Genomic DNA, 20,387 nt, shown 5'->3' with positions numbered 1-20,387 from the left:
AAGGGAAGTATTGGCCTATGTTTCCCTGAAATTTAAATTAGGGATCATTTAGAAGCAAAATGAGCCCTGGCCGGGTTGGCTCAGCGGTTAAAGCATTGGCCTGAGGTCCAGAGAGGCCGGGGTTCGGTTCCCGCTAAGGGCACATACCTCGGTTGCAGTTTGTCCCCAGCCCTGGTTAGTCATGCAGGTGGCAGCCACTCGATGTGTCCCTCTCATGTCGATGTTTCTCTCTCTCTCTCTTCCTCGTGCTCCCTCCCACTCTATCTGAACAAAAAATGGAAAAATGTTCTCAGGTGAGGATAAAAAAAAAAGTTTTTTATTGATTTTAGAGAGAGAGGGAGAGAGAGATAGAAACATCAATGAGAGAACATCAATTGGCCACCTCCTGCACACACCCCACTAGGGATTTGGCCCACAACCTGGGCATGTGCCCTGACCTGGAATCAAATGTGACCTCTTAGTGCATGGGTCGATGCTCAACCACTGAGCCACACCAGCCGGGCCCACCCAAGTACCCCTTCATTTCATTTTAAAAAGCACACACAGGCCTGGCTAGTTTGAGCATCGGTCCACGGACCGAGGGGTTGCAGGTTCGATTTCCAGCCCTGGTTGGGGTGTGTATGGGAGGCAACCAATCAATATGTCTCTTTCACATTGATGTTTCTCTTTCTTTCTCCTTCTCTCCCTTCTAATCTATCTAAAAATCAATGGAAAAAATAATAAAAATAAAAAAGCATATACAGGGTTCCCTGCCAGATTTGTCTTCAATTATGTTTTGTTCAATCTTTTAACAACTATTTATTGATTGCTGAGCACTAAGGATAAAACAATTTATAGAATTAGGGGTGAAGATATGTATTTTTCAAAATGACTAAATTAAAGAAAGTCAGCAACTGGTAAACTCCTAATGTAATGAATTAGGCCCTCACTAACTTTTTATTCTACTATACGTTATGCTATGGTTTCCCTTTGTTATGTGGGGAAAAATAAGTTTTTATCTGAACAAAACTCAATTTAAATAATATTATAAAGACTTTTAGTCTACTTAAATTACTTTTAAAGCCTCCATTTAAAAATTGTTAGCATGTTTTTTTCAACAGAATAGGACTCAATACAAATTACTTTTATGTACTTATGGAAGTGGGCCTAAGAGAAGCTCTTCTTTTTTCTTAAGTCTCTATTACTATTACATGAAGTATAAAGCAATATGATTTTGTTTTTAAATAAGTTGGTGAGTTATATCTAACTGGGACTCCTGTGTCCCTCTCGAACCAGTTTTGAAAACAGTGTGGTGTTACTTCTAGCCAGAACCAAGGAGAGACCTCTTTCCCTGAGAGCCAAGCTAAGGAATCATCAGATCTCTGAGTGCTTTCTTTTCTAAAGCCACGGTCAGAATGGAGTTTAGGATTGCAAGTGGTTATTTACAAACCAAATCTTTACTGGATGCAGGGATTACAGAAATGTTCTAATTTCATCACCAGCTACTTAATAAATTAAACCAATTCTCATTGTTTAAAAAAAAAAACTCAATCCTAGTTCAGTGTCCAATTTAACACCAAAAGCTATCCTTACTGAGCAAACATTTCCAAATTTTAATTTGCTAAGTTAAGAACTTAGCCCAGCTAGTGTGGCTCAGTGCTTGAACACTGACCCATGCACCAAGAGGTCACCGGTTCAATTCCTGGTCAGGGCACATGCCCAGGTTGTGGGCTCAATCCCTAGTGGGGGGGCATGCAGGAAGCAGCCAATCAATGTTCTCTCTCATTGATGTTTCTATCTCTCGCCTACTCTCTTTCTCTCTAAAATAAATTTTTACAAATTTTTTTAAAGAACTTAGATACTTTAGGAAAATGTCGCTTTCCCAAAATTATATACAGATTCAAAATTGTATGAATTCAGTCAGTTGAAAAATAGTGAGATCATTATTTCCTTTCAGATATTTAATACACAGAAAACTGGTACTTTCCTCAAATAAGATGCAATTTTTGGTCACAGTAAAATCAATCTACCTACACAATGTTAATTACAGATTTACACAAAGTGTTGTTTTTTTTTCTCCTAAAAATGTGTCACATCTCAAAATATTCTTGGCCTCCTACCAAACAAAGATTTCTAATAATGTATACCTTTTTTAGTCAATGAGCAAACATTCTCTAGGAAGAAAACTTAAAAGAGTTTAGACCATTAATTAAAACAATGTTATTTTGTTGCTGTTAAAAAGCTACCAGAATACACATCAGCCATCAAAATTCAGCAATTTGCTCTCTGATTTTTTTAGAGCAGGGTTAGCAACAGGGCACTGAAGATGCTTAGGGAGATGGTAAGTGACAAGCAACATGAGATTTGCTTCTAAATTACCAAATTACTTTGCTTCCCCACAAGGGGAATGCAGAAAGCGGTGGAAGAACTCACCACACTGTCAGTCTGTGTTTTAGGCTGTTTGGAGGAATCCAAAGCAAAGATAGTATACTCAGAGAGAAAAGCAGGCTCTGCTATCATCCCGGCTAGTAGCTGTCTCATTCAGTGTAACAAGCAGAGGTATAAAAATAAAACAAATGATGAAAAACAAATCATAAGGGCATGTTGCAAAGTGTTCTCGCCACACTGCATGCACAACACTATAATGGCTCCACCCCCAAAATAATAAATTGCTGGGAAAGGTTAGGAACAGAGATGAGTTGAACTGTTTAGGATCTCAAAGCCCAACTTTAAACAACTTGCTTATTGGCATATAAATAATATATGTAACAGGCACCACAGCACAAAACATGTCTGGCAATTTGGTATATGAGTCTATACCAATAGGAACAATACATGGTAAAGAACACAAAGCTTTAACATAACATAAATACTGAGCCATTCTTTATTTTCAATGTGGAAAGACAGAATTTTTTTATATGTTTTTATTGATTTTTTTTTTTTAGAGAGAGAGAGAAACATCGCTGTGAGTGAGAAACATCAGTTGGTTGCCTCCTGCATGCCCCCTACTGGGGATCAAACCCAAAACCCGGGCATGTGCCCTCACTGGGAATAGAACCTGGATTTCTCAGTCCATTGGATGATGCTCAATCCACTGAGTCACACGGGCTGGGCTGAGCCATTCATTTTTATACATTCAAAAAGCATGGAAATTTATGGGAGAATAAGATACATAAAACTCTGTTTGTTTGTTTACTTATTGAGAGATCAATTTGTTGTTCCAGTCATCCACATATTCATTGGTTGATTCTTGTATGTGACCTGACCCAGGATTGAACTCACAACCTTGGTGTATCAGGACAATGCTCTACCCAACTGACCTAACCGATACATAAGTATAAATAAATGATTATGAAGTTTTATATGTCTTGGCCCTGACAGGGTAGCTCAGTTGGTTAGAGCACATGCAAGAATCAACCAGTGAATGAATCATAAATAAGTGAAACAACAAATCAATGTTTCCCACTCTCTCTTTCTAAAATCAATTTTAAAAAATTTTCTCCAATATGTACAGAAGAAACGTTTGAAACTAAAATTTGTAAGTTTTAAGGATAAATTCTATTATACTAGTAGTTTTGATTTTCTTGTGCTTCAGTTTTCTTTCAGAAGCTGTATGCTAAATACCAAAACACTATGATAAATGTATAAGAGATAATTAAAATGAACTTGATCATGGAGGTTATACAAATATACACGTGATAAAACTGCATAGAATTACACACACACACACACACACACGATGATACATATAAAACTGGTGAAATATGAATAAGCTTTGTGGATGTCACACAATTTACCAATGTCGATTTCCTTGTTTTCATAGTGTAACATAGTTTTATAAGGTGTTACCTTTGAGGGGAACTGGGTAAAGGGTTCTGAACAAGAACTACCTAAAAAAAAATTTGTAACCTCCTGTGAACCTATGATTATTTCAAAATACTTAATCTTTTGAAACATTAATTTTGCAGTTAATGTTATTATATTATATATTATGTGATATATAATAATGAACTTATATCAGAAAATTAATACCTGCAAAAGCTTAAGAGCTTACACTTTTCATCTCAGTATTAGAGTTATGGATACTAACTAGAGCCTTCGCTAATTCTTCATCTGGTCCTACATTAGAGACAGTCCAATAGGTAAAGCAAACATTTTTAAGTCATATTTTTTTTATGTTAACTGATACTTCTTGGGTAGGATACAAGAATTCGCTTTATACTAAATCCTAAAATTTAGTATTAGTACTCAAATATATGCCTGTTTGGTTCTAGAGAATCATCCAATCCAAGTTTCTACACTTGCTAAAAGTCTACTCTCCTGGTAACTCAGGTCAAGCTTCAAGCGAACATTATTTTAAGTTAAAGGCAATACAAATTCAGTTTTTTTAGGCTTCCAAAGTTAACTTTTTAAAAATCCTCACTCAAGGATATTTTTCCATAGGTTTTCAGAGAGAGTGGGAGGGAAGGAGGAAGGGAGAGAGGCAGAGAGAAACAAACAATGAAATGATGTGAGAGAGACACATTAATTGGTTGCCTCCCACATGACCTGGACCAGGGCCAGGGACTGAACAGCAACTGAGGTAAATGCCCTTGATCACAGTGGAACTCACAACAATTTGGTCTGCACGCTGGTGCTCTAACCACTGAGAAATCCAGCCAGGGCCCAAAGTTCGTTTTTGAAATGAAGTCACTCTTGGCCACATAAGAAAATAAAATTGCTCATTTAAGAGTATGTTTGAGCCCTGGCCGGTTTGGCTCAGCTGTTAGAGCATCAGCCTGCGGTCCAGAGAGACCCGGGTTTGGTTCCCGCTAAGGGCACGTACCTCGGTTGCAGTTTGTCCCTGGCCCTGGTTGGTCGTGCAGGTGGCAGCCACTCAATGTGTCCCTTTCACATCAATGTTTCTCTCTCTCTCTCTCTGTTCCTCTCTCTCTCGCTCCCACTCTACCTGAATAAAAATAAAAATTTTAAAAAAATGTCCTCAGGTAAGGATAAAAAAATTTTTTAAAAAAGAGTATGTTTGAACATGCTGTCAGAGGCCTTTGTTCTTTGGTGAGCCCTTCCCTGGGACTCCAGCAACCAGGCTCACACTGGTTGCCCCACTCTGGTGATTCCCTGAGGCCCCGCCCCACCCAACTTTCAGGCCCACCCAAGCTGTTGCCAGTTGTTCAACCATAGGATTGGCCTATCTTGGATCTGGCTTCAGGTTTTCCTAAATTTTTCCAAACAAGCAGCATCTGGTCTCACATAGCCCCATACCTCTCATTAAGTAATACACAGAAACAGAGAGGCAGCCAAAATGAGGAGACAAAGAAACAGGTGCCAAATGAAAGAACAGAACAAAACCCCAGGAAAAGAACTAAGCGAAATGGAGATAAGTAACTTAACAGGGCTGAGTTCAAAATACTGCTTATAAGGGTGCTCAATGAACTTAGTGAGAACCTCAGTGAACTTAGTGAGGGCCTCAAGAGCATAAAAAAGGACCAGTCAGAAATTAAGGAGGCACTAACTGAAATAAAGAATAATTTACACAGCCCTGGCCAGTTTGGCTCAGCGGTTAGAGCGTGGGCCGCGGTCCAGAGAGACCAGGTTCGGTTCCCACTAAGGACATGTACCTTGGTTGGGTCGTGCGGGTGGCAGCCACTCGATGTGTTCCCTTCACGTCGATGTTTCTCTCTCTCTCTCTTCCTTTCTCTCCCTCCCACTCTGAACAAAAAATGGAAAAATGTCCTCGAGTGAGGATAAAAAAAAAAAAAAGGAATAATTTACACAGATTCAATAGTAGAGTAGGTAAAGCCAAGAAGCAAACCATCAATTTGGAATATAAGAAAGCAAAAAACACCCAATCAGAACAGCAAAAAGAAAAAAAAAATCCAAAAAAATAAGGATAGTGTAAGGAGCCTCTGGGACAACTTCAAGCGTGCCAACATTCGCATCTTGGGGGTGCCAGAAGGAGAAGAGCGAGAACAAGAAATCAAAAACCTATTTGAAACAATAATGGCAGAAAACTTTCCTAACTTGGTGAAGGAATCTTAAAAGCAGCAAGAGAAAAACAGTTACCTACAAGGGAGTTCCCATAAGACTGTCAGCTGATTTCTCAAAAGAAACTATGCAGGCCAGAAGGGAGTGGCAAGAAATATTCAGAGTGATGAAAAGCAAGAACCTACAACCGAGGTTACTCTATCCTGCAAAGCTGTCACTTAAAATCGATGGCCATATAAAGAGTTTCCTGGACAACAAAAAGTTAAAGGAGTTCATCACCACCAAACCATTAGTATATGAAATGATGAAGGGTGTTTTTGAAGAAAAAGATAAAATTTATGAACAAACAAAATGGCAATGAATACATATCTATCGACAATTGAATCTACAAACAAAATGAACAGGCAGAACAGAAACATTCTTATAGATACAGAGAACATTTTGTTGGTTGCCAGATGGGAGGGGAGTTGGGGGGAATGAGTGAAAAAGGTGAAAGGATTAGTAAGTACAAATCAGTTGCTGGACTGACAAACCTCAAAGGGAAAGGAGTTGGGGGGGGTGGGAAGAAATAAACCAAAGAACTTATATGCATAACCAATGGACACAAACAACAGTGTGGGAAAAGGTGGGAGGGGAGCGTGATTGGGGAGGAGGGGGTGTACGGGGAAAAAATGAGGAACATCTGTAATATATTCAACAATAAAGATTTTTTTTTAAAAAAAGAGTGTGTTTGAAATTTTAAGAGAAAAACACAAAAGCTAATTATTTAATACCCAGTACAGAAAAACATAACACAAAAGCTAATTATGTAATACCCAGTACAGAAAAACATGTTGACCAAACATTTCAAAAGAAGGTGCTGCCAAACAATACACTCTGGCCCAACAGAAAAGCAAAGTAGCCCTGGCCAGTTTTGCTCAGTGGTTAGAGAGTTGGCCTACGGACCAAAGGGTCACAGGTTTGATTCCCAGTCAAGGGCATGTGCCTGGGTTGCAGGTTCGATTCCCGACCTTGGTCGGGGTTATGCAGGAGGCAACCAATCAATGGGTCTCTTTCACATCGATGTTTTTCTCTCTCTCTCTCTCACTCTTTCCCCCTCCCTTCCTTTCACTCTATCTAAAAATCAGAGGGAAAAATATCCTTAGGTGAGGATTAAAAAAGAAAGAAAGCAAAGTCTATCAAAATTAGTTTCCACTGACAGCTACCTCAAAGCCCAAGGAACTTTTCTCCCTGCTTGTCCTTGTCAATTGCTTCTTATGTCTGTGAAAAGTCTCACCATCATCAATTCTCAAATATTCCCAATAAAATCAAATCTCAACTCAATCACTTTCAAATTGTTCAAATTCTAATCCAAATCTGCTAAAAATTCAATTCACCCCTTCTATGTGATTCCTCACTGAATCCATCAGTTGAACTAATAGTGATTGGAGTTTTATGTGTGCAAACATTCATGAAGGTACCTAAAAACTCCTACTAGATGTGTGTTGAAAGCTTTCAATCTATCCTCCATGTCTCCTACTCTTAGAAAAAAAAAAATTTTTCTTAATCTATCTCTGTGTTTTGAATGGGACTACTCAATATTCTTTTAGAATTCCCTAATTTTCCCTTAAACTGAGACCAATATGAGTTTTATTTTGATTTACATTCTTGTATAATTTTTCTTTCATTTGTAGCATTTCTATTTGATTCCTTTTCATATCTACCTAGTCTAGTTCTGTATTGTCCTGTCTTTTTCCGCACAATATTCTGTTCTTCCTAAGAAAAGTGTTACTTCATTTATCTTACTAAAGATACCCATTTTCCAAATTTCTCTATTATTTTAATTTCACGTGGAGTATATGTATATCCCAATTTCAGTTTTTATTGGCATTTGGTTTAGAATTTTCATTTACAGGCCCATTCTGAGAAGGTATTATCTTTCTCCTTCCTTCTGTACTCATCCTTCCTTACCTGGTCAATCTGATTCCCTGGGCCCCAGTTTGGGTTTCCTGACCTATGGCAATACACGGATTATCACAGACTCAATCACTAAGCCAATGTGAGATTTGGTTCAGTTCTTGATCATGAAGCCTCCCTAAGGACAGAAGCATCTTATAATGGGCCACAGAGAGCTCTAGGCAGCAGTTAGCAAAGGCTTTTTTTTTTAATGCTCACTCGAGGACATTTTTGCATTTATCTTCAGACAGAGTGGGAAGGAGAGAGGGAGGAAGAGAGAGAGAAACATAGATATGAGAGAGACACATCGACCGGCTGCCACCCACACAACCCCATGGGGCCGGGGACAAACTGCAATTGAGGTACATGCCCTCAGCAGGAACCGAACCCAGGACTCTCTGGTCCGCGGGCTGACGCTCTAACTGCTGAGCCAAACAGGCCAGGGCGCAAAGGCTTTTTTCAACCTCCTTTCACCAGGGCCAGATGGCTTCACTGGCAAATTATATCAAACATTTAAAGAATTAATACTACCCTGGCTGGTTTGGCTCAGCAGTTAGAGCATCAGCCTGCAGACCAGAAGGACCCGGGTTCAGTTCCCTCTAAGGGCATGTACCTCGACTGCGGTTTGTCCCTGGCCCCAATTTGAGTCGTGTGGGTGGCAGCCAGTTGAAGTGTCTTTCGCATAGATGTTTCTCTCTCTCTCCCTCCTTCTCTCCCTCAGGTGAGGATTAAAAAAAAAAGAATTAATACTAATCTTCACAAACTCTTCCCCTAAAATATAAGAGTAGGGAGCACTTCTCAACTAATTTATGAGGCCAATGTGTTCCTGGTACCCAAACCAGACATTACCAAAAAAAAGAAAAGAAAACTGCAGACCAACATCTCTTATGAATATAAACACAAAAATACTCAAAAGAACACTAGCAAACCAACACTAGCCAGGTGGCTCAGTTGTTTGGAGTGTCATCCCATACACCAAAAGGTGATGGGTTCGATTCCCAGACAGGGCACATACCTAGGTTTCAGGTTCAATCCTAGGTCAGGGCGTGTATGGAAGGCACATCAATGTGTGTGTGTGTGTGTGTCTCTCTCTCTGCCCCTCTCTCTCCCTCTTTCTCTTTCTCTCTTTCTTTCTTTCTCTCTCTCTCTTCCCCCCTCTCTTTCCTCAACCCTATCTAAAAATCAATGGAAAACTATCCTCAGGTAAGAATTAAAAAATAATTTTAAAAAAAGACAAACCAATAGAAAAATGAGCAAGAGACTTAACAAACACTTCATAAAAGAAGATATCAAATAACCAATACACAGATAAAAAATGTTCATCTTACTAGTCATTAGAAAAACACAAATTAAAACTACAATAAGAGAACACTACACACCCACCAGAATGGCTAAAATTAAAAAGACTAACAATGATGTAGAACAGCAGCAACTCTGATAAACTGGTGGGAAGGTAAAGTTTTATAACTTTTCTGAAAAAACAACTGTCATCTTCTAAAGTGTCAAAGTTCTGTATACCCTTTGACCCAGTGACTCTACTCCTAAGCACATAGGAAAAGAAATGCAGGTACATGTGTACCAAAAGAAATGTACAATAATTTTCATAGCATCACAAAATATAACAGCCAAAAACTGGAAACAACACAAATATTTAACTATAATGTTTACAATAAAAAGCACACTTATGTGATACTATAAAGAGAAGGAAGCAAATACCAAGAAGTCAGGATGATGGTACTCTTTTAGGGAGGAGGAGGCAGTACTATAGTGCTGATACTGTTCCTTTTCTAGACCTGGGTTACATAGGGATTCACTTCATAATAATTCACTGACTTGTGCATTTATGTTTTACCTTCTTTTCTGTTATTTGTGTCCAACTTTACAAAAAGATCAAAAGTTGAAAAAAATCTAAGCTGAGCTATAATGCCAGGTGCAAGTCACATGGAGTCTGTAAAGTTACTTCAACTGTGAAGTTACTTCACAGTTGCCAATCACTAGCTTGAAACTATAGGATTTTTCTCCATATAATGCAATTGAGCAAACTGAACAAACTGTTATCAAATTATTCTGAAAACTTCAAATATTAAATGCAGAGTATATTATCCTCTCAAATTAAGATTCTCAAAAAAAGATACATTTTACAAAAACATAACTATTTGCAAAAAGAGAATATAATAAAAAACAATATTTAAGAATTCAATAATTGACCTGTCAAAATAATTTCCCGTTTTGTTACCAACAGTTGCATTACATTTTAGATTAATAAGCTTCTTGTGAGAGATTTAATAAAATTCCAGACTTACCTCTCTATTGGGTGTACCTTCATCAAACTGCTCTGTAAACGAAGATGTCCTGCTTCTGGTTCCTGTTGGCGTTGAAGAGTTGGAGGAAGCCTAGATTTAAAAATTATTGCACAAATTAGAAAAACTACAATGATTAGTACACTATGAGCTGAGTAGTCATTCTCTCAACCCATGACCAAAGAACTAGAGAATGGAAAAGAGCAAATACATGAAAAAACAGAAAAAGATAACTAAAACATAATCAACTAGGAGACCCAGCCTACCTACTGGGTCCTTGGTCTGACTCTGCTACCAACTAGTAGCTAAATTAACTTTCAGAGGGCTATATGTACCCATCTGTAAAATAAGGTTGTGATAGTAAAATAAGATGATAGTATTAGGGGAAACTAAAACCAGGTGAGGAGTATATGAATGCTCTGTATTATCTTTGCAACTTTCCTGTAAATTGAAATTATTCCAAAATTAAAAGTTCATTTAAAAAAAATAAGGTTATCAGTTCAATCTTGATTTCAAAAAATTTTTGTTTTTCTTTATTGATTTGAGAGAAAGAGGAAGGGAAAAGTATAGAGAGATAGAAACACTGATGAGAGAGAACATCAATTGGTCACCTCCTGCATGCTCCCCACTGGGGACTGGGCCCACAACTTGGGCATGTGCCCTGACCCAGAATCAAACTAGAATCCTCTTGGTGCATGGATCAACTGAGTCACACCAGCCAGGCTGTCGGTTCAATCTTTAAAGTGCCTTCCAGCCCTGGCCAGTTTGGCTCAGTGGTTAGAGCGTCGGCCTGCGGTCCGGAGAGACCTGGGTTCGGTTCCCGCTAAGGGCATGTACCTCGGTTGCAGTTTGTCCCCGGCCCTAGTTGGTCGTGCGGGTGGCAGCCACCCGATGTGTCCCTTCACGTCGATGTTTCCCTCTCTCTCTCCCTCCCACTCTATCTGTACAAAAAATGGAAAAATATCCTCGGGTGAGGATAAAAAAAAAAAAATCTTTAAAGTGCCTTTCAGCTCTAATACTCAATACTATGAAATACACAGGCAAGCTTCTCTCTAGTAAAGGGCCTTGCATTGCACCTACCTTATATACCACAGCTATATACTGAGAAGCCAGTCCATTTAGTTCTATAAAGGACACAGCCCAACTCCTAAAATCCTCAGCACAAAAACCCTCAGGAGAAAGGAGCCAAAATTTAAACTAGAAGTTTGAGGCCTACTTAAGGTGAGCTATAAACAGTCCTAAAAGTATAGAGCCAAAAATTCAGGATCCTTCCCTGAAACTTATACAAAATAATATCGAATGTCAACTTTAATTGAAAAATAAAAATGTTTAAACAAATAACTTTTTAAAAAAGACAGATGTCCAATAAATGATGTTGGAACAAATGGCCATCCATATGAGGGGAGAAAGATACCCTCATTTTGTACTCAAGCTATAGTAAAGACTTAAATGATCTTTTAGCCCTGGCCGGTTTGGCTCAGCGGTTAGAGCGTCAGCCTGCGGTCCTGAGAGACCCGGGTTCGGTTCCCGCTAAGGGCATGTACCTCGGTTGCAGTTTGTCCCCGGCCCTGGTCGGTTGTGCAGGTGGCAGCCACTCGATGTGTTCCTTTCATGTCGATGTTTCTCTCTCTCTCTCTCTCTCTGTTCCTCTCTCTCCCTCCCACTCTACCGGAACAAAAAATGGAAAAATGTCCTCTGGTGAGGATAAAAATAAATAAATAAATGATCTTTTAAAATTGAAATATAGCCCTGGCTGGTGTGGCTCAATTGGTTAGACATCATCTTGTGAATCAAAGGTTGCCGGTTTGATTCCTGGTTGGGGCACATGCCTGGGTTGTGGGCTCAATCCCCAGTAGGGGATTGATGTTATGCTCTCATATCAATGTTTCTCTCTCTTCCTCTCCCTCTAAAAAAAAAAAAAAATCAATAAATTATTTTTTAAATTGAAATATAAAAGAAAAGCCCTGGCCGGTTTGGCTCAGCGGTTAAGAGTATCAGCCTGCGGTCCACAGAGACCCGGATTCGGTTCCCGCTAAGGGCATGTACCTTGGCTGCAGTTTGTCCCCGGCCCTGGTTGGGTCGTGTGGGTGGCGGCCACTTGATGTGTCCCTTTCACATCGATGTTTCTCTTTCTTCCTCTCTCTCCTTCCCGCTCTATCTGAGTAAAAAATGGGAAAATGTCCTCGGGTGAGGATTAAAAAAAAAAAAAAAAGAAATACAAAAGAAAATATAAGAGCCTATTTCTATAATCTCTGAAGAGGACAAAGACTTTTATGTCAAAAGCAGAAATCAAAAGAAACAGTTTAAATTGGAGAAGGGGGGAGAAACATCAACAAAATATGGTAAAAGTTTAATATCCTTTTTTTTCCCCCTAAGTGCTATAAGTATGTAAATTAAAACTCAGAAAATTTACTGACCCAATCTTCTTTGCACCTAGGTTCAGGTGACCTGGGCTCCACTAATGAAAACACCCACATGAGACTCTGAGTCATAAGTTAGTGACGTGAGAAAATAAACATGCAAAACCAAAGTTCATCAGCTGAAAAGTATGGAGTCAGCTTCATGCAGTCATGCACAGGAGCTGTGCAGTAGAAGATTCAATGCCAGTGCCCAGCTGAGGAAGCTATAACATTCTTCTTAGTGTAGTCACCCCAGAATGGCCGGGCATAGCAATCACCTCAGATTGTCAGGCCATCGTGGAAATTCTGTAAGCTACCAAATATTCTTTATTAAATTCCTTTTCTGCTTAACTAGGTAGGCTGATTTTTGTTACTTACAACTACAAATTCCAATACGTACACCTTCTAAAAGATGAACCCCCAAAAATCAACAAGTGATATGGATGAAATTAGCTACATGCACAAGTTACTTAAAGAATAAGATATCCTTTCCCGGGATGAAAACAAAAACAGTAAGATCTTAAATTTTTAAACAAGAAAATGATTGAACGTGAAATAAAGCTAAAGCCTTATCAATGTCTTAAATGTCTAGAAAATGTATGACTAAAAGTCAATATTGTGCTTAGAAAATGGGAACAGAAAGCAGTCAGTGGACAGTTTATCCAGGACTGAGACTAAAATGCAAATGTTGAAAGCATTTCAGAAATAACTTTCACTGAAGTTGAGAGAAATTCAATAAACCCTTCCTACACCCAGAGCCATACATTTCAAACCACGCCAGCAATATATAGATGATTCAAAGGCTGCCACTATGAGAGGGAGGAGCTCCATTTTTATCTATTTTTAAATGGTTAGATGTAATATCCCCTTTAATAAAAGGTCTGCTGTGGGGCAAAAAAAATAAGGTAGTAATTAAAAAACTACTACTAGGTAAGAAGAAATAGCTCTTGACCAATCCTCTCTGCTGTGATTCCACAATCTCCAAGTAATCTTTAGGTTAATAATTCAGCTTTCCAATTGCCAGGTACCAGAAAGGGTTACTCAAGACAGTGACTTTCTAATCACTTAAAAACTTGTATCCCCACTGTGACTTATAAAAATTGATACTATGTTTTTTACCTAGGCCGCCTGTGAACCTAATCAGTAATTGAGAGCCTCTTTAGCTCTGGATAAAACAGCAAAATCAAATGTTGGGGTTTAAAACTTTGAAGACTAGGTTTTAAAACACATTGTCCTCAGAATAGTAGTACCACCCAGCAAGGTTTGGCCTGGTAACTTGTAAGTTTTCCTCTGGAGCTGCAAGAGTACAGATCACAGGAAGGAATGGATGTAACTACAAAGTATAAAACATGCATAAAAACTAACTGTACTTGAGCATGTACTCCAAGGCCCTGGATTTTTAATGGGTTATCCTCACTTCAAAATATAATAGGATTGCTCTGGCCAGTTTTCTCAGTGGTTAGAGCATTGGGCCAGGAATTGAAGGGTCTCAGGTTCGATTGCAGTTTGTCCCACCCAAGGGCACTACCTGGGTTGCAGGTTTGATATCTGCATGAGGGAGGTGGGGTCATGTGGGAGGAGGTCAGTAGATCTCTCTCTCTCAATCTCTCCTTCCCTCCCTTTACTCTAAGAAAACAGTGGAAGGGTGCCCCCAGGTGAGGATTAACAGAAAATAAAAATAATAAAATATAATAGGATTTAGATGCCTTAAAAATAAACTTGGTCTAATTAGTTTTCATAGCCATGAGAAATCTGAAGACAGATTTCTAAGCTATTTGTCAAGAAACCTGATGGCTATATCCAAGCTCACAATTAATATTTTAATGGCCAACGGACTGGTTATTATTATTATGAAACTAAAGGCCCCAACTTCAGTATAAGAAAAACCATTTTAGTCACTCCAGTATGCAGAATTCCAAGATGACTCCAAATCTGATGAAATATCACTCCCCTGATTATCTGACCTTACATAGCAAAAGGGATTTTGTAGGTATATTTAAGCTTATTAATCAGTTGACTTTGAATTAATCAAAAGGAGATGATGTAGATGGGCCCAACCTGATCACACAAGCCCTTCAAATATGAGGGCAGAGGCAGAGAGCAGAGAGATGCACGTCTGCTGTCCTGAAGAAAGCACGTGCCTAGGGGAAGCAAGTGACAAGGAGCTTCAGGAAGCTCTTAGGAGCTGAAAGAGGTCCCCTTCAATAGCCAGCAAGAAATAAGGACCGCAGCCCTGGCCAGTTTGGCTCAGCGGTTAGGGCATCGGCCTGCAGTCCAGAGAGGCCCAGATTCGGTTCCTGCTAAGGGCACATACCTTGGTTGCAGTTTGTCCCCAGCCCTGGTTGGGTCATGCGGGAGGTAGCCACTCGATATGTCCCTTTCACATCAATGTTTCTCTCCTCCTCTCTTTCCCTCCCACTCTATCTGAACAAAAAATGGAAAAATGTTCTCAGGTGAGGATAAAAAAAAAAAGAAAGAAGGAAGGACCACAGTCCTACAACCACAAATGACTAAATTCTACCACAACCATGGAAAAGAATCCTAAACTCCAGATGAGAACACAGTCTGGATGACACCTTGATCTTAGCCTTGTGAGATCCTGAGCAGGGAACCAGGTAGTACCACACCAGACTTCTGACATACAGACTGTGAAATAATAACTGGGTTACTAGGCACTAAGGTTGTGGTAATTTGTTAGGCAACATAAGAAAACTAATACAGTCTCCTTTAGATATATTAAGGCTTGAATACTTGGTCTGTACATACTATGACTTCATTATCAAGACTCTACTCAGATGTCACCCTGACTGACCCTCTCCAGAAGTGCCTTCTTATATGTAGCCACAACAGCCTGTGCACCCTATCACCAAGCTAGGAGTACTTGTCTCTCAACTCCATGGTACAGAGACTACATCTACCCTTCAAGGCTGATGCAACACCCTGCACAGCATCTTAGCAGGCTCTGTTAAATAAATAAGTGCTCTATAATTACAAATGCTTTCAAATACTTTGCTCTTTTGATCCTCACAACCAATCTGAAAGGTAAGCAGGACAGATAGTATCATCCTCAATTTCCTGATGAGAAAATAAGAAGCTCAGAATGCTTATGTGGTTTGTCCAGGTTGCATTACTACAAGAGTGGGTTAGTACACAGGTCTTCTGATACCCTCATCCACTATTCCAATAGTCTTTAGATCACTGTTTCTCAATTTTTTCCCACTAGGACTCACAGTTAAACACTTTTTAAATTAAAAAGAACCATTTCATGCTCTGGCCGGTTTGGCTCAGCAGTTAGAGCGTTGGCCGGTGGACCAGAGAGTCCCAGGTCCAGTTCCCGCTAAGGGCATGTACCTCAGTTGCAGTTTGTCCCGGCCCTGGTTGAGGCCCTGTGGGTGGCAGCCACTCCATGTGTCTCTCTCACGTAGATGTTTCTCTCTCTTTCTTCCTCCCTCCCTCCCTCCCACTCTATCTGAAGATAAATGCAAAAAAAAATCCTCAGGTGAGGATAAAAAGAAAAAAGAACCATTTCACACACAGATACCTCTAAAACAAAAGTTTACAGAACCTTAATCTTTATGACATAAGATGCCATATTTTCTGACCTAATTTATTCTTTCATTAAAATAGAAAAAAGCTGATCCCATCCCTCTTGAACTGCTTCCACCAATAAAAAAAGAAAGAAAGGCCCTGGCCGGTTTGGCTCAGTGGTTAGAGCGTCGGCCTGCGGTCCGGAGAGACCCGGGTTCGGTTCCCGCTAAGGGCATGTACCTCGGTTGCAGTTTGTCCCCGGCCCTGGTTGGTCGTGCGGGTGGCAGCCACTCGATGTGTCCCCCTTCATATCGATGTTTCTCTCTCTCTCTCTCTCTCTCCCTCCCACTCTATCTGAACAAAAAATGGAAAAATGTCCTCGGGTGAGGATAGGAAAAAAAAAAAAAGAAAGAAAGGAACTTTCTAAAAATCAAGGATAAAAGAGAATATTCAAAGATCATGTTAACTACCCATGAAGAAAGAACAGGTTTGGAATTACAACTTTTCATCTGCAACACAGAAAGGGGAGAAATACATTCAACCACCTGAGGAAAATTTTCAACCTAGACCAAGAACAAACAAATAAATACTTTTGAGTGGGGAAAAAGGCCTTTCACACCTCATTAAATGTATAATCTGTTGCAAAAGGATTGTCATCAAAAAGGTATTTTGTTCTCTTTTTTAATTCATGAAGGCATGAAATAAATCCTTAACTCTGAAAACAATCATTCCGGGACTACTCATCCTAAAGGGTTCTGAATAGATAAAAATCAGAGGCTAGAACAGAATCCAGTTTCTGTCAGTAGTTGATCAGTAGTAACTTCCTTTTGCATTCTGAATAAATAAACATACATATTATCAAACGGGAATGTTTTAAATCTTTTGCACACAAAGTGATTTTATTTGATCCAGATGCACTGTCTCATCAGAGGCACCAACCTATCTGAAACAGAACTCTAATGAGTTAGCTTCTAACTAGCTTTTTTACTATTCTAAAACCACCTCTCTTTGCTAATGCATAAAAGCAATTAATTTTCATGAAGAAAAACTAAACATTACAAATAAGACAAAGACTAATCATCTCACCAGCACCTTTGAGCATATCCTTCTCAAACTATTTTCACTGTTTGTATATATACTTATATTCGTATTTTTCCCACAAAACTGGGATCACATGATGCTTTTTAATCTGTCTCTTAAAACAAACATCTTTGCATGTTAATAATACTTTTTTCTGTAGGTTCTAACACTAGTGTGATATTAGGCAACTTATCTCTTTGAAACTCACTCCATCTATAAAAGATTATCTACCTCATAGGTTCATGCACAATTAAATAATATAATCTGTGTAAAATAATAAACAATATGCTTGGCACATAGTAAGAACCCACTACATTTTGGCATTTTTAAGGCTGCATAATAACCGACTACTTGATACAACTATTTCTATTGTTGAACAGTCTTAGCCAATTTTTACCTATTTAAAACACATTGAGCCCAGCTGGTGTGGCTCAGCAGTTGAGCGTCGACCCAGGCACCAAGAGGTCGCGGTTCCATTCCTGGTCAGGGCACATGCTCAGATTGTGGGCCTGATCCCCAATGGGGGGCATGCAGGAGGCGGCCAATCGACGTTCTCTCTCATGGATGTTTCTCTCTCTCTCTCTCTCTCCCTCTCCCTTCCTCTCTCTCTAAAATCAATAAAGAAAAAAAAATGTTAAAACACACACACACACACACACACATTGAAATGAAAATCCATGTGGCTAAATTTTTTGCACATCCTAAATTTTCTTAGACTAAATTTCTAGAGGTGAAATCTTGAATCAATGATATTTTACACATTCACAAATGTAAACGAGCCCTGGCTGGTTTGGCTCAACGGTTAGAGCGTCGGCCTGCGGTCCAATTCAGTTCCCACTAAGGGCACATACCTCTGTTGCAGTTTGTCCCCAGCCTGGTTGGTCGTGCGGGTGGCAGCCACTCGATGTGTCCCTTTCATGTCGATGTTTCTCTCTTTCACTCCTCCTCTCTCTCCCTCCCACTCTATCTGAACAACAAAAAGGAAAAATGCTCGGAAAAATGCTCTCGGGTGAGGATAAAAAAAATACACAAATGTAAACGACTCACATTCACTAACATGACCACTTCCCCACATTCTTGTTTCTTAAATAATTGTTTTGTAAATTCAGAAAAGCCTGCAGTAAATGGTATGAAAAGTAAAATAGTTACTATTTAAAGTTTAAGTCACTATTTACATTTTACATGGGAGAATGAATAAGCCTTCACTGTCATGTTCCAAAGTATTTCAAGCACTGTTTTACTCTTCACGAGCTTTATAGTTAGGAGAACAACTTCAATTTAATAGTTCAGAACAAACTCAATGCAATAGTTGTTCATTAGTTATATAAGATAAATATTATGTTAAAAATGTACTAGAAATGCCGGATTAGTCCAAACTTAGCATTCCTTGTAAAATCTAAAATCAAGAGACAGGTCTGCGTAATCTGCTGAGATTCAGAAAGGCTGGGAAGAAATTTAGTAGAAGCCCTCATCTTCACTGTAGAGACCACTGGTGCTTAGGGGACTGTTTCTTTCAATGAGTATTAACACGCCCCCCTTTTTCCTGGAAACTGCCATTTCTTGAAGCAACAGCATTCGTGAAAAACAAACGTTACAAGACTTGAAGAAGCAGCCGGGTTGTGGACAGGCACAAGCCCCGCAGGGCCTCAGTGTCAGTCTCTCCGCCTGTCCCGGATCAACCAAGTTATGCGAAGTGACTAACTCGTGACAGCCTCGGGCGCTGGCCGCCGGCCACACCGCCGCCTCTTTCAGGTCCCAGCGCCGGGCAGCAGCCTGGCCTTGAATGGCCCGACCCGGGCCCTCACCCCCGGCCCCGGGTTTGGAATCAGACTTCCGTTACGGGTCAGGAGTCCTGCGGGATCCTGGCCCTCGGAGAGGGGGCTTTCAAGAGATCAGACACTACAAGGGACTCGGGTTTGCCCCTGCCGCCCTCACCCTGAATGGGGTCTCGGCTGGGTGAGGGAACCTTCAACGTGGGCCAAACATCACGCACGGGCGGTGCCCCTCTCACTCATTCTCAGGCCGCGGTCGGGCATTAGGAAAACTCCAGGGGTCAGCTATCACGAGGGATCCGGCCACCGCCACCCACTCTCCTGAACGGAGTTCTGGGAGGGGGCACTCGGGGCAGGAGTCCTTCCCAATCCGGGGCTTGGGGGGCATCCTCAGGTTAGAGGTCAAGGGTCACGGGAGAACCTCGTCTCCGCCGGGGAGCCGGTGTCAATCAAGGTGTGTCCGAACCAGAGGAGCGCGGCAGCCATAGTACCTGAGTAGAGGCCAGCGCCTGCTGGAGCTGCTGCTGCTGCTGCTCCTCACTGATCTTTTGCTTCAGTTTCTTGAACATGGTGCAGCGCGGAGGTCCTGGGTGTGAATGAGACCTGAGGGGCGAGTGTCCAGGGAGACCCAGCCGCGGCAGCGAAGGCGGCTCCTCTACACCGGGGACGGCGGGGGCCGGGCCTCTCCGCCTACTCCCTGGGCTCCCGGGCGGTTCGGGACTCTCGTCCCGCGGGTGTCAGCGTCGCCGCCGCCGCGTCTCTTTCTTCTGGGTGCCACCGGTTGCCCTCGGCCCCCCATCCAGCCCCGGCGGCGGCGGCGGCGGCGGCGACAACGGCGGCAGGTGAACTGTGTGCCAAAGGCGCTTGCGCGGCCTACGTGGAGCTCGCCCAGGGAGCTTCTACGGAGCGCCGGACGGGACAAGCACGGAGTCGGGCCAGCACATGCGCGCTCGGCTGCCGCTCCAGGACGCGGGAGCGGGAAAGGAGACGCCGGGTTCTGCACTGCCCACACCCAGCGCGTGCGGAGAGGCGCTCAGAGCCGGGACCAGGGCCGATCTGAGCACTGCTCTGGCGCGCACCCGGGCTTCGGCACTGCGAGGTTAGGCGGGGAGGGTGCTACTTCTATCTAGCATGGCCGGGCTGGCCGGCCCACTGCGAAGAACCACGTGTGCGAGCGTCGAGGTGGGAGAGGGAGTGATCAGGGAACCTGGCTTTGGTTCTAAAGGACAGTGTACTTTTGTTCCGTATCTATGGTTAGGATTTTGTATCTTTAGTGCCTAGTACTTCTACTGCTCCCCAGAGAAGTGCAAGACACCAGGCTCCCAAAGTCCAAATGTTTCAGGACGATATTGTAAGATCTCAAACATTTGGACATCTGCCTTTGTTTCTTATTACACCGAAATAATATATTA

The 20,387-nt window shown here is 41.1% G+C and overlaps 1 protein-coding gene across 8 annotated transcripts in view; it reads right to left on the bottom strand.

The window, feature by feature from the left end:
- Positions 1-19,824, bottom strand: part of GOLGA4 (golgin A4) — a 100,921-nt gene extending 81,097 nt beyond the window's left edge. For 6 of the 8 annotated variants that reach the window (XR_004960133.1, XM_036266370.1, XM_036266369.1 and 3 more), the window contains exons 1-3: positions 19,467-19,800; positions 10,200-10,289; positions 2,413-2,511 (exon numbers count right to left, since the gene is read on the bottom strand). Coding sequence is in view for 7 of the 8 variants with exons in the window: in XM_036266370.1 (XP_036122263.1) it covers positions 2,413-2,511; positions 10,200-10,289; positions 19,467-19,544 (267 nt within the window). In the remaining variant the exon portion in view is untranslated. Of the gene's footprint in view, positions 1-2,412; positions 2,512-10,199; positions 10,290-19,466 lie in introns of all 8 variants that reach the window. The other 2 variants (XM_036266376.1, XM_036266373.1) reach the window with 1 other exon arrangement.
- Positions 19,825-20,387: the final 563 nt, after the last annotated feature.

This window comes from Molossus molossus, unplaced genomic scaffold (assembly GCF_014108415.1).
Source record: "Molossus molossus isolate mMolMol1 unplaced genomic scaffold, mMolMol1.p scaffold_m16_p_18, whole genome shotgun sequence".
Classification (NCBI taxonomy): Eukaryota; Metazoa; Chordata; class Mammalia; order Chiroptera; family Molossidae; genus Molossus; species Molossus molossus.
This window is presented reverse-complemented; position numbering and strand designations above follow the sequence as displayed.